The 14,898-nt window shown below is 31.0% G+C and overlaps 1 protein-coding gene across 3 annotated transcripts; it reads right to left on the bottom strand.

The window, feature by feature from the left end:
• Positions 1 to 2,294: 2,294 nt before the first annotated feature.
• LOC107896786 (uncharacterized) lies at positions 2,295 to 6,015 on the bottom strand. Of its 3 annotated transcripts, none has more exons than XM_016822057.2 (6): positions 5,864 to 6,015; positions 4,454 to 4,923; positions 3,869 to 4,179; positions 3,709 to 3,765; positions 2,967 to 3,442; positions 2,295 to 2,889 (listed from the first exon to the last, which is right to left on the bottom strand). In XM_016822057.2, exons 2-6 carry the CDS (start codon positions 4,858 to 4,860, stop codon positions 2,569 to 2,571), a joined length of 1,572 nt encoding a protein of 523 aa, XP_016677546.2. In that variant the 5' UTR covers positions 4,861 to 4,923; positions 5,864 to 6,015; the 3' UTR covers positions 2,295 to 2,568. The 3 variants fall into 3 exon arrangements, with proteins under 3 accessions (XP_016677546.2, XP_040934817.1, XP_040934818.1); XM_041078883.1 differs by having other exon boundaries at positions 4,454 to 4,823; positions 5,864 to 5,997; XM_041078884.1 differs by having other exon boundaries at positions 4,454 to 4,796; positions 5,864 to 5,960.
• Between the last annotated feature and the right edge of the window lie 8,883 nt (positions 6,016 to 14,898).

Here is a 14,898-nt window from a genome sequence, read left to right as displayed (position 1 = left end):
TCTTTTTCTTAAGAGAGAGAATCTCAATTTTTAAAGGCAAAGTTTCATTGTGACTACTTTTTAATGCAATTACTCTATTACCCCTTCATGCCACTTTACAACCTTGTAAAATTTGTGCTCCCTCTATTTTTAATATTTTTCGTCAAAATTTGTCAAATTAACATTATGACAATAGATGTATTGACAAAAAATAAACATATTAAATTAATAAATTTGACAGAAATTAATAATATATATAATGATTGAATTAAAAATTTTAAATTAGAACAGTAGGAGGATTGAATTTTTTAACCTTTAAAGTATAAGGACTAAATCTGAAATCCTGCATAAGTACAAGGACTAATATGACATTTTGACCCACGTCATATCAAGTTAAAGTTTGGATTGTGATCGAATTTTAAGACGAACATTGTATATTTACGTATAAAGGAGCTCTTAATTTTAATTTCTTTATGATTACAAGTGTTCTAATTTATAATATTGAAATATTATTCTTTTGATCCTTTACATTTGAAAACATTTTACGATCTAAAGTCAGTAAATGGTATACTTTAATCATTTTTAACCTTTTAACAAAATGGAATACTTATATTTTTGATCCCTCTCAAAAATTAATAATTTAATTTAAACTATTTTCATATAACTTTTTTTTTAGTTTTGATCGGATCACAGATAAAACAATTTCATATTAATCCAAAAGTGGGTTGTAAAGTAAATCATAATTATAAAGGAAGGGAGCATTCAGTATAATCATGTATAATTATAGCAAGTGAGAGATTGTTTTAGTTGAAGACATGCATGCATGGCCTTTGTTACCAGAAAACATAAATCAACTCTTTTTGGTTAGGTTTCATATTTCAACCTAACTATGAATTTTAGCAAATTGAGATCAACTATTTTCCAAGTTGAAGACCAATAATTTTGTTGTTTCCTTTCCATATTTCTTTTACATAAACAATGATTAAATATCCCAATTTTATTATTTTAAGTTCTAATTAACCGACCTACTATTAATATTATAAAAATAAAAAAATCAAATTTGAATATAATAAAAAATAATTAAAATGGATATTTATAGACAAAATAATAGACTTTTTTTATTATTTATTTATCATGTTCACTCTATGATTTATTTTTGAGATTCATAAGTACTATTTTCAACTACATTATCCCTCAAATTTAAACATGTATTTTTCCTTACTACTGCTTTTATAGTGTTGGTATGGATTTGACTTTGATTAGCCTTTTCATAGCAGTCTTTAATGGAGTATATATTGTAATATTGTAAAAGTATGAGCCTTAAAATTGAGATAAATTTTTATATGCCTAAAATCCACCAAAATGGTGGGCTTTGTTCTTTTATGGTAAGTAGTATATAGGTATTATATTATTAATTGTACTTTGTGAATAAGATATAGATTAATGTTAGAATGGACGGCCATGGCATCATGATTCAAATGTGGGTGGTGTTATATCAGAAACTCCAAAAGCTGCTGCAAAAGGGAGACATTATGATTGGGGATGTCTGGATTAATTACACATTCTCTTTCTACATCTTTCTTTATCAAACTCCATTAATTTATCTATCATTTTCTCATGCAAAATTGATCTATTATGTTCCAAAGAAGAATAATGTAATAGATTCATGTTGAAGTCAAAATTTGATGTGGAGGTGGCCATAAAATTATAAAATTTTAATATTAAAGTTTTGATTAAATCAAGGCACAAAGGAGAGCTTTACATGATGGAGTGGAGTGGAGTAGTTACTGGTTTCAATTATATATATTTCCATTATCACATTGAGTTGATACCCATAAAAGAGAAATGGAAAGCATTTTTCATTTATGTGTAGAGGGGGATATGATATGATATGATCTTTCCATAAGACTGACAAAATTTCTTTTTTACAGGGTCAAAAGATACAACTCTCACTCATCTTTTGCTTTTCTTTTTTCTACAATATTTGTAGACCCGCCTTTCAAATCGTTTTCTACTAAGACCACCCCCACCATGGAAGAAAAAAGTTAGTAGTCTTGGGAAGCTTTACTGAACTTAATAAAGTGAAAATGTCAATCTAATATTATTATTTGTTAACAAAAATTAGATATTATTGATAAATCTTACACCCTTCTAAGTTTTTCATTCTTCAGATTTATAGATGATAATATTCCGACTCTTCATTTTTAATACATACTCAGACATGGTTAGGTTTACAATAATTTTCGACTACAGTGAGTAATTGAGCTCATTTGCTACAGCCATTAAACAGATTGAAGCAAATAAGAGGAACTGACTTCAGTCATTTAATCAGATCAAAGTTCATTGCAAATTTGAGATGGAGAGGTAGCTCACAGTGTCAACAAACCATGATCACTAAACTGTAGATTAGAATTTTGACCCCATGAACACTGTTGGTTGAAGCTAGTTTATCAGAAACTACAACTTAGTGGATCCATAAAATCAAGGAGTTCTAGTTACAGTGCCTATTGAGTGCTCTTAGTGATTGGTTAGCAAAAAGAGTGTTGAGCCTACTAAGCTTAGTGAACCATCAGAATTCCAAAAATGAAGTCATTGGCTATTATCAGGCTCACCTGACTGTTTCCTGCTCCAACCACCTGAACCAGCTTTACGTTCCCCTCGCTTTCGTTTTCTCTTAGGGAAACAGATGTCTGCAGCTAGGCATTGTCTCAGAGTTGTTTGCTCCTGAGACACCACGTTTTTGGTTGCATGATTAGGTTCTGATGTCAGAATGCGGGAAGGATTGGTGCTCTCTACTTCTTCGACTTTCTCAGTTTGATGCTGTTGCTTTATAGACCGACTGTTTGTTGTCATTAAAACTTGTTTGTCTCCAGCATTTCCTTCGTTCTGTATCAGAACATTTTCCACAATCTGCAAAATACATAGTATCGTAATGAACAAATCCTCATATATCCAGGGGAAAGAAAATGCAGATCAGTTAAGCTTACATCTTCGCACGAGTCTACGAGTTGCGGCTGATGGCAGGTAACTTCAGCAGATGACAATAATCCAACTGTGCTTTCGATTATATCTGGGACATGGAAAGCCTCTCCATAACTTGAAACAGCACTTGCAGGCATAACCAAATCTCCAACATATTCGGAAATCTGCTGAGTTGTGTTACACGCAGGTCCAACAGATATTGTGTCTCCATTTCCAGCCGAAAATGTAGGGCTAGGAGCGGAGCTGGTTTGAGCATCACAAGCAGCAAGGAGGCTCAAATTCTCAGAGGAAGAAAACTTCGAAGCATTTTTGGACATCACCTGATCAAGTTGACTCCTGAGTTTTTGAACCTTAGCATGCACAATTTCAATCTTCCTAAGGACTTGCTCCAAGGAATTATTTCCATCTCTGAACTCGAAAAGCAATTGATCATTATTAACGTCGAATTTATCATTGCGCTCTGTATCTTGGTCCATATTGGCTGCACCAATTGCCAAAGACAACTTCATAGTCAAAACTAAGAGAAACTGAAATCTATGAAAACGTATTCTTCGAAATGCTGACTATTATTAATTCCGTTTGACAATCAACATATATGATCACATTTTTCAGCCTATCAGCCTATTTTTATATGATGGAGCCATTTGATTTCCCAGGATCCATGGCAATACTTTATTGCAAAATGAATAGTTATGAATGAAGTTAACATTTAGGAAATTGATTCAGTGAAAGGGAAAATGATATTACCTGTGTTGGGAAAATCATCAGCAATGTAAGCACCATCCGGAATGGTTTTCCTGTTTTCTGAAATATATTAACGAGCAAATCATACTTGAGCATTGGGGTTAAGGAATGATGAGAAAAACACTTAAACCACAATGATAAAGAACAAAGAATAAGCTCACACCGAAATATGAAAATAAGTTATGACATGACATGTACGATGCTATATCAGTTGTTTCTTCTATTCTCTTTCGTCTCCTCCGCTTTATGGCCTTTCTACGGTTATACTGACTACAAAATGGCAATGACTTTGAACCAAAACCTTCTAGTGCAGATTGGTCGATTCTGGAGAACTTGCTCTGCTCATATGAAGATATTTCTCGGCTGTATTTTATTGCTTGAGACTCAATTTGTTTGATTCTGAGTTCTGCCCATTTGCAGCGCCACATGAGAGGCCGAATGAAGCTCCTCCAATGACTTGTCAGCCTCTTCTTCCTAAAGGGCATGTATGAAACAGCAATAATATAAGATTGCGACATGTCTGCTTGCATGGCAAAGTCAAAGATTGACGAGTATCATGTAATGTTTCGACCGATAAAGATATGGATGGAAAGAACTGAAAACAGGAAACCCCTATTGTTTTGAACAGACAACTATATTGATTATATGCTTCGAGGCAAGACAACTACGGCTATTGCACTAGACTTTTTATATTCAAATGCTCAAAAATGTGTATATATGTGTGTGTTTATAATGATTAAAAGCACACCTCATATGAAACACGCTACTAAACGGTTCGTAAGCAGATCCAAAAGCAGCATCACCAAGGAACTGGGATTCAACTTCAGCATCACTCAATCCAGAACATTTCTCGGCATCAGACGTGGTGTCGGCAAATGAGCTGGAACACTCAGTCACATCCGGGTCCTCAATTTTAACCGTTCTGATGTCATTATTGTTTGTACATCCAATTATATCAACCTCGATATCTTCGGAAGTCTTGGGAGCCTTTTGCTTTTGCAACAAACCCTCCATGTTATCATTATTCATGCACCTTGAACTCTTCCCATCCAAGCTATCGAAGGGAGTCAGCTTTTCCTTTTCAACTGCAGCTTTTGGAGCACAATGTAGTTTACTATCTGGATTAACATCCATCAGTATTTGTTCATAAGCCATACAACAATCATAGTACCAAAAAGCAATGTGCCAAAGAAAATTCCTCCATGGTTCACCTTCATGCTGATTAAAAAATGGGCTTATGTTAAATCTTTCAACATTAAATAAGTGGTTCTGATCAAACAGAAGCCATTAAATGTGTACAAGAAATCAATGGTTGTGTAGATAACTAAGGCAAATTGTATATAAAGCTACCATATCTGAAGCCTAGAAATCCAACTATTTTCAAAAATGCATTTTTTGTGCTTGAATTTTGTGAAATTAAAAAGAACTTGTTTAACAGATTTTCCAAATTTTCTGTAACAGGTGACTAAATTCTTCAAATTTCAGAAACCATTTGCTATGTTCATTAAAGAAAAAAATTTGATGACTGCAATGTTTGTAAGCTCAATTGAATTTCAAATCAACTACAAGATAAACAATTGAGAAGTAGAAACAAATTTAAGCATTCAGTGAATAATTTACCAAAAACAGAACAAAATGGAAGCAACTTGTTTTGCAGAAATTGAAGAAACAAAAACCCAGAAAAGGAAAAAAAACAATAGAGCAGTAAAGCAATATCCCCAAAGAAAAGCTTAACAATCTGAAAAATTCAAAGAAACCCTCTACCATCCTTAAATTTGATTCAGCTATCATGTAAGAAACAAAAATCATGTCAACATGCATGCATGCATCAACACATTCACATACATGATACATGATGCATCCACATACATTGGAAGTAAGAAATGATCATGAAAGTACAAACAGCTTTCAAAGGAAAAAAAGTACTCCAACCTAAATTAACAACCCAACAAGGTGAAAGAAGAAACTAAACAAGCAAGGTACAAAAAAGAAATAGAAGAAAACAACAACAAAAAAAAAGTAAAAGAAAAGAAATAAAAACCATGTTTCCTTCTTCTCCAAATAGTACCTATATTAAGTTATATACGTATAAAAGTACGTATGAAGAAGAGCATAAGAATCTATGAAGAAATTAAGAAAGGATGGATAGAGAAAGTACCAGGAGAGAGTGAAGTGAAGAAGGAAAAGAAGGCGGCGAGGGAGAGAATGAGGAAGTTAACGTTGTAGTAATAAAACCTAAAGTGGAACCACTTTTAGTTTTGTCTTATTACTGTCTAGTAATTTTACATTATACTTCCTGCTTTTCCTTACGACAACTTACATTTCATTACGGGTTTTCTTTTCTTTTTCTCTTCTCTCTGCTCTTTTTTACATTTGCCTTCTTCTTGATTGCCGTACGGGGAGAAAATTGAAAATCTAATAATAGGAATTTTGGTTTTATTTTTATTAAATTTATTCTGTTTTGAGATAAAAATGTATTTAATTCCGGCTTTGTTTTGGATTGTTTCTCAAAAATATTTTTCAACCTAGAAGTAAAAACAGTATTTTTTAGTTTTTATTTTTGGCAAATATACTTTTAGAAATAAATGACAATTTTAACTCTTATAATGTATTTTATATAATATTTATATGGTATATGTAATTATTTTCTTATTAAAACTATTTTTTATATATAATATTATATATTTAAATTCTTATTGGTCATATTTTATTATTTAAAATATAGTTTACATATTCAAATTAAATTTTATGAATAATTAATATTAATTGCTTAAAAAATATTTAAAATTTATATTTCATATATTAAAATATTAACAATAAATTATAATAAATTATTTTTTATATTCTTACTAAAATATTATAATAGTAATTAATTTGAACATTATTTAAATTATATTTATTACTTTATAATATAATGTCTAAAATGGACATTTTATTTATTAAAAGTACTTTTTGATAATAATATTAAATACTTAAATCTTAACCCAAACTTTTCAAATGAATTTTACTCTTGTAATATTTATTTTTTAAAAATTACTGAATAAAATGTAAAAATAATATGTAAACATTAACTTTTAAAACTTGAAAACTTAAGGAACTTATCCAAAATATTATAAGGGTAAATTATCCAAATGGTCACCAACTATGCTAGCGTTTATGTTTTGGTAACTCAATTTTTAAAATTTTCAATTTAGACATTATTCAATTTTTAAAATTTTTAATTTAGACATTAACGTTTAAATCCGTTCCTACTTTGGCTACTCGTCATTAAATTGATAACTGAAAGTCTTTTCCCTGACTGGTAAAATAACACATTTAGTCCTCCATACATACATATTATATCAATTTAATACTCAAACTTCTTAACCAAAACTTTCAGCTTTTGAAATAGATGTATCCTACATCTATAAATTTGTAATACCCAAAAATGAAAGGAAAAAACTTCTCTCAACTACAAATTAATAACATAATTTAAATTACTCTTAAAATGTCTCTAATTTAAAATTAATTTTATATATTAATAAATAATATTTTAGAGGTACTAACCTTTTGAATTGTTATGTAATATCAATAATATAATCTAAATTACTCTTAATTTAACAACCCAATTTCCAGTGGTGTTAGAAAATACTATTTCGAAATCTTGTTTCCATAAACCAAGCCCGTAAATATTAAATAGGAATATTTATAGAGATGCTATAAAAATATATTGAAATTCGGTTAAGTAAATTAGCTGAGAAAGTGGTTAATTTGGGGCCTAGGGACTAAATTGTAAAATTTCAATCGCTATAGAGTTTTAATTATGAAAAGGTTTGGGACTTATATAGCAATTATCTTAAGGACTAAAATGGTTAATAAACCAATTTTATTTAAATGTTCGTGGATGATGATGGTGCATGTCATTAGAATTAAATAATTAATTATTAAAGTATAATTAATCAAGATTAAGTTAATTAATTAAGTTAAATTATAAACTAAAAGTTAGTGGAGAGATGTTATCTTCTTCATTTCTACCATCCACCATTAAAGAGAGAAAAACTTTAAACCCTTGAGCATTTGACCAATTCTATCGAGTAAGTCCCTAAGTCATTTTTTTTGATTTTTTATAGAGTTATTATCATGGGAGCTCGATTTAACTAGCCCATGTATCAATTTGTCCAATTTTTGAAATTTTGATAAGTTTTAATTCTTAATAAATTGAAGAATTAGACTTGAAATTGATAGAAATTAAGCTTAGATTAGAAAAAAGACCAAATTGTAAAATTTAACAAAGCTTGATTATTAACCTTTTTACATTAGGAATCAAATTGAATAAAATGAAAATATGTTATGATATTATGTAAGGAATAGAAATTATAGGATCCCTAATGAGTAAATGTGAAATCGGATTTTAATCTAAAGCTTTATATCAAAGGTTATTCTAAGTTTAGGGACTAAATTGAATAAAATGAAAAATATGGTTGACTTGATGTTTGAATGTGAATCAATGGAAGTTGATATTGTTTATTTTATTGTGTTATCATATGTAGCAAATGTCGACCTAAGCCATTGACAGAGAAAGGAAAAACGAGAGTTGTTAATGAGCGACACGAAATCTCGGTTTGTACTTTTATGATTCAGAATAGATTTAATTTCTTGCATATACATGTTAATTGCATGATTGAACATTGAGGTGAGTATATAATTGTCATATGAATTAATTTGTTGTGATTGTTATTGAATATCGTAATAATGGACTGAATTAAATAAAATGAAAAATAAGTATGATTTTGTGGAACATGGTTTGTAATATCTTAATGGATTGAAACATGTTATATGGTATGAGTTAATTGTGTGTTGACGATGAATTGAAATGTGATTCTGAAATTGGTTGTGAAATTATATATATACGAATTGGATTGAATTGAAATGAGATGAGATAAATGATTGTTATGCGCTAGAACAGTGTACAGGGTACGAAAATGCAAATGTGATCGAACACAAGGTATGGCAGGTGAATGTAAATTATTACATGGTATGAATATGTGAGTAAGAATGATTACAGGTATGATAATGCATATATGTAAAATTGATGCCAATGTGAACTTAGTAAAAGATTAAGATACAATTGGCATGTTAATGGGGTCATATGTGCGCTTGTAGAAGATATGTGATTGTACAAATATCATTACAGGTTATATCAAGATCCAGTATCTGTTGTAGATTATTAAGTATTATATGTCTTTATAGAGACCCTGGTGCAATGGAGGGATGTATTGAAAATGTTTATGCATTTTATGCCTACGAGTTTTGTGCTTCAGTGCCCTAGTGTGGTGTAGTAAGCATTGGTGGAGTGTAGTTTACATGCATATGTGAGTAAAAGGAAATTTAAATAGCCAATTACATCATATTAAGAATATTTAATGCATTCCACTTGTTTATCATAGTAAACGGGTTCAAATTAAAAAATTAAAAAAAAAAGTAAAATATCATCGAATAATATAACGTATTTTAATTAAGGAATGTCATTTTCAAAATTTTCCTAACTAATTTGGTGCATTGTTGGTTCTTGACACTAACTCAATCAGAGACTTAAATAATAATATAGATAGATATATACAATTGATGGAACAAGTAAAGTATGCATAATTCATTTAAAATGTAAATATTTTCCGTGAGTCATTTTACAGGAAAAAAATTATTTTATATTGACATGTAAGTCATTTTCTATTGATCAAGTTGTTTTCTGTGAAACTAACACAAGAAAATACAGAAAATATTTTCCGTAAAACTTTTTACATGTAAACAAATGTAACATTATATTTCAAAGGCTTAAATGAAATTTTGGCCCCCAAATTATAGCACTAGGTACTTCAATTTTGTTTTTGGTAAAAAATATACCTAAACTAGGATTACTTTACATTTTTTAGTTCAACGGTTTGTAGCCGTTAAAAAAATCCGTTAACCAATAATATTATCACACGTTGCAAAAATAATTATTTATTTATTTTTCTTTTTCTTTTTCTTCCTTCCCTCTTCTCTCCAATGTTCCTATTTCATCTTCTTCCGCCTCTCCCATTAGACTCACTTTCTTTAAAATGCTCTCTTGTGATTATACAATCAAATAAATAAACTAATTCTAAACTATAAATTTTTCAATTAAAAAAATAGAAAATAGCTTTTAACAAGGATTAGATAATGAACAATCAAAAAACTCTCCCTTGATTGCGATATGTTAATATGGGTTTCCAAACTCAAAATAAGTTCAAGTTTTTTCCACAGCACCATAAGTTATAAGCTTCCCCAAAATCACACTAAAATTTGATAAATGAGGAAACTTTGTCCTAACATCAACAAAGAAGATGGCCTTGAGACAGTTCTAGAGGTCCCAGTCCTCGAAGAAATGTTCAAGCCTGTTTAGAAAGCATGTTAACATGGATGAAAGGTCAAGCCTCCGATAAGTGGTCCTAACCCATGCTTGCCGGTCAGATTAACGAGCTTCGCTTCCTCCTTTACCTTGTTGGATCCTCTTTATCCGTATCCAACAATTGGGCCACTCTATTCACAAACCCATCAAGGACTGCTCCATTGTAAACTCTTCTCATATCACACTTTTCCTTCTTAATGTTGCCTTATCATTCTTTTATCTTAGTTTACACATAATGTGCCATCTCGTATTGATTAAATTTTGAATTGTTTTCAATGTTATGTTAAAACTAGGTATTTCAAGGACCCTTTTAACTATATATTATAAAACAAAATAAAAAATACTTAAATGGTATCTCAAACAGATTATGTACCAAAATGGTATATTCAAACAAGTGGAGGGTGGTGCATAGGCGGCACCATCCTAAAAATCTAACATGTTTAACTGCAAAAAAAAAATATATATAATGGAAAATGCCATCTAAATAGGCGGCACCAAAAGGAATACGGGTCAATTACGACTCGTATACGACCAAAACCCGACCCACCCGGACCCACAGCCAACCCACTGTCATTGATAGGACAAGACGACTGGTGAAGCCTAAGAGAAATGTGAGACACCTACTGGTCATGCCCATTTGACAGGCGGCACCGGGTTGGTGGTGCCAACCTCATAGGCGGTCCACCTCTAACTCTTGCATCGGTGGCAGCGATGGGATAGGACTATGCCCGTGACTTGTGTTTTGGAGACCATTATAAGGTCCCCAATGTCTCATTTTGGCCGAAAGAGAAGAAATTTGAGGAAGAGAAGAAGAAGAAGAAGAGAGCGGGAAGAGGAAAAAGAAAGAAAAAGAGGGAAGGAAAAAGAGAAGGAAAAAAATAAATAGAAAAGGAAAGGAGAAAGGGAGGAGAAATTGTGTTTAGGGTTTAGAAAGATTTGGTATTAAAAAAATCATAAAAGGTAATCTTTTTATTTAGTAATTTTTTTTGTTATAAATAAATGTTAATTTTTTGTTGTTGTTATTGTTGATTTATTTTGGATTTAATTTTTAATTTTATTTTTGTAAGGTATTATTTGGTTAAAAAAAGCTATTAAGGTATGTTGGTATTTATTTTATATTTTCATTCATTCATAAGTTTTTTTTAATGTTTATTGAAGTAAAAAAGCCTATTTATATAATGTATAAAGAATGTTTTATTTTTTTATGTAATTTATTTGTTATGTGTGTTTTAGGTTTATTAGATTTATTTTTTATGTAATTTATTTGGCGTGTTATTTTTATTATTTTAATATAAATTTTTGATTTTTTATGTAGGTAAAAGATGAGACCATTGAGATGAAATTTGTAAATAGGACCATTAAGTTGGAATTTATGAGATAAATTAGGAATAATAGTTTACATGTTCTAAATTTTTTAGATTTTATAATTGGGAATAAGAGTTTATGTTTTTAAATTTTATTTTATGTTTTTTATAAATATTATAAATGAAATTTCTTTTGAATCCTTCTATGAAAAAAAATTTATATATTTTGACAATAATTAAGTTGGCATGTTATTATATATATATATTATATTTTAAACCAATACATTTTACTTATTATCATTTTAGAATAATAATAACAATATTCGTATTTATTATGTTGATATAGTTTATGTTATGTTTTTTATTTTATTTTTTTTGGCATGTTATTTTTATTATTTTAATATAAAATATATTTTATGTAGGTAAAAGATTAGATCATTGAGATGAAATTTGTGAATGAGACTATTGAGTTGGAGTTTGAGTTGGAATTTATAAGATATATTTATTTTGTTAATGTATTATATAAAAAAATATGATGTGGACAAAACTGTTTGGTATTTTTTGTAATTAAAAGTAATATATAAAACTTAGGTATTTTGATAAATATTTAAAATGCATCAAACTTAGAAATTAATTGTCGAAATTTGTTTTGAAATTGTAGGTATTGAAATGGGTTCATTGATTAATAACAATGATCACATATCAAACACAGTTAATAATATGGTCATATATTGTTATTTTTTAATCACGGGTTCCCTTAAAAAAAGTTCTGCATCATTTACGGAAATAAATTATGTTATAATAACTATTTTTTGTAATTTAATAGTGTCAGGGCCCGTACCAAATTTACATGTTTGAGATTTTCATGGCTGAAAGCCAATTTTGAACATTTATCAATTAATGCCACTGAGCAGGAGGTAATGTGCGCAGCTCGAGCGTACATTATGCATATTATAAGGGTTTACTGATGCAAAATGCGAAGGGTTCATTTGATGTATTTACCCCTATTAACTGATTTGTAGAATGTTCGCTTGTATAGTTGGGGTTCTGCAGCTCTGGCTGTGTTGAATCGTGAGCATTATCAGACAAAAAAGCTTGATGTCGTAGACATAGGCAGATACCTCATATTGAGGCAATCTTGGGCTCTTTACCGAATGTCATTCTTGGCAATGGTTAGGCACCAAGCACACATGTTTTCATTGGTGAACAGGTGATAAAATTTTTCTTGTTATAGCAATTCATTGACATTTTTTATACTATTCTAATGATACTATTCTAACATGTAATTGTTTTCGTAGATGAAGTACCAATCCGGGTATCGGGAGGTCATACACTATCTCGATATATCGTTTGATGATTGAACAACATGTCAGGGAAGGGGTAAGCTATTTTAATATTCGTGATAGGTAATTACTTTGCATATCTTACTCGAACCGTATTAAATTTTAACCATGTTATTAATCGTGTAGTTCATCTGGATGCCGTATCGAAGACCAAAAATTACGATTGTTATACCTCGTCTACCCACATTCATTCACACCTGTGGTGCATTAACGCACCAATTATCAATTTCCAGACAGTCAAGTGGTATAATGGGGATCGAGTACTCTGGCAGTTTGGTTGCATCCAGTATATCCCGGCTCTTCCAATGCATTTAGAGAAGATCCACAGGGATTAACAAGAGAGGAAAACATGGAAATAATTGGGAGATTGTGTAGCATAAATATATTGCAGTGTGGGATAATAGAATGGTGCGGAGACCTCAGATGGATATTTCTTTCGGTTTGCAACCATCATTAAAGTACATACAATGGTACTCTAGTACGAGAAAACCATATTTACTTGGTTGGCAATCAGATGTAGCCCCTCTGCACATGCATCGACTTAGGGCATACGAGATAGAGCTCGAGCTAGAGCCCAAGCGGTCGCATACACATTCCGAGGATAGTTCTTATAGTCCAGAGTTGCGGGTCAGTAACTATTTCCTGGGCTCATCAGGACACGGATATCATTCCAAGTTTTATATCTTAAATCCAATACCACCACAATACAACACTCCTCACGGTCTGTATACACCGCATTACTCCACTCTTTTTCGGTCGTACCCATTGCAATATAGCACTCCTCCTGGCTCAAGTTCATTGATGGCGTCCAGGGCATATGAAATTTCTTTTATGTTTCGCACACCCCCACCTGCGACTGAAGAGAATGTTGATCGCCACGACCACCCACAACGTGAACGTAGACCCCTGCAGAAATATACCCCTAGGACCACACTATTAAACCATCAATTTTAGGGGTTTCTTGCAATTTAAATATTACAAAGTTTGTACTTTTTTATTCTAAAAAAATATAGATCAAGAAAAATACAATCTTTATATTTATTTAATTAGATTAATTGCAACATTAAAACTTGGAACAAACTTTGTGGTCATAAATTAAATTAATTGCAACATTAAAACTTGGAACAAAATTTGTAATATAAATTAAATACATGACAACATTAAAACTTGGAACAAACTTTATAATATAAATTAAATACATTACAACATTAAAACTTGGAACAAACTTTGTAATATAAATTAGGTACATTGGATTACATAAGCTCAATTCCTACTCGATCGTGACGATTGTCCAATATGGTAGTTTCACAACGGGCATTTACTCCGATTATAGCCAGCTAATCTGCATAATCCACAATGCTTACTGTCAGATTTCTCCCTAATGTCCATTTCATTATGGATTATGGATGATTGCGGATGAACTTTCGGATTCCTATGTAACACCCCTTACCCGGCCCAGACATTATGGCCGGATCCGACATGCCACATCGAAGCATTCAAAACATTTCCGATCCAGAAAGAAAACTTACTGAGTGTTTTAAAAGATGATTTCATTATAGGTTAAAGTGAATGGAAGCTGTGCACCAGGTAGGAAACCGAAAAAGAAGAGGTGAGTCCATAGGACTGCTTAAGTACCAAACTCCCTTCGGATCCAATCCTAGACATGCAAACCGCCATTGCCATACCTTAACGTCATGTATATTTCTAGGAAACCGATTTGATTAAGTTCTTTTTAGGAAAAGTGATTAATTTTGGAAAATATCTTCATTGCGGAAGCTTTGCTTGTTTTCGTGTTATTTTGAAATCAATTACTGTTTCTGAAAACAGCGCCCTAAAGCTATCCAATTCAACAGTTAAATATAAATATTACCTATCTTAATAAAATATATAAAAACCATCAAAAATAAATAAGCGGCCTTATTACATTTAAAAGCCCAAAACCTCAAACGTAATTAAAAGGATGTCCAGTTCACCAGAAGAAAATCAAACTTTCAGAACGGGTGGCCACTCCGAATTCCCTCACAGCTCCAAGCCCACTATGGTTGGGGATTACCTGCATGGATGGAAATAAAAGGGGTGAGTTTGGGGAAACTCAGTGTGTAAATTAACCCAACCATAGCCTATATCAGCTCAAACCACA

Source organism: Gossypium hirsutum, chromosome A10 (assembly GCF_007990345.1).
Source record: "Gossypium hirsutum isolate 1008001.06 chromosome A10, Gossypium_hirsutum_v2.1, whole genome shotgun sequence".
Classification (NCBI taxonomy): domain Eukaryota; kingdom Viridiplantae; phylum Streptophyta; class Magnoliopsida; order Malvales; family Malvaceae; genus Gossypium; species Gossypium hirsutum.
Note: the sequence above shows the minus strand (reverse complement) of the source record. Positions and strands in the feature narration are given on the sequence as shown.

Bases quoted from the DNA above. Each gene is read 5' to 3' on its own strand.
- LOC107896786 (XM_016822057.2), bottom strand. From the start codon at position 4,860: ATGGCTTATGAACAAATACTGATGGATGTTAATCCAGATAGTAAACTA. The intron at 4,180-4,453 runs GTGTGCTTTTAA...CATGCCCTTTAG, and splicing joins AGTAGCGTGTTTCATATGAG to GAAGAAGAGGCTGACAAGTC. The intron at 2,890-2,966 runs GTAAGCTTAACT...TGTATTTTGCAG, and splicing joins TCGTAGACTCGTGCGAAGAT to ATTGTGGAAAATGTTCTGAT.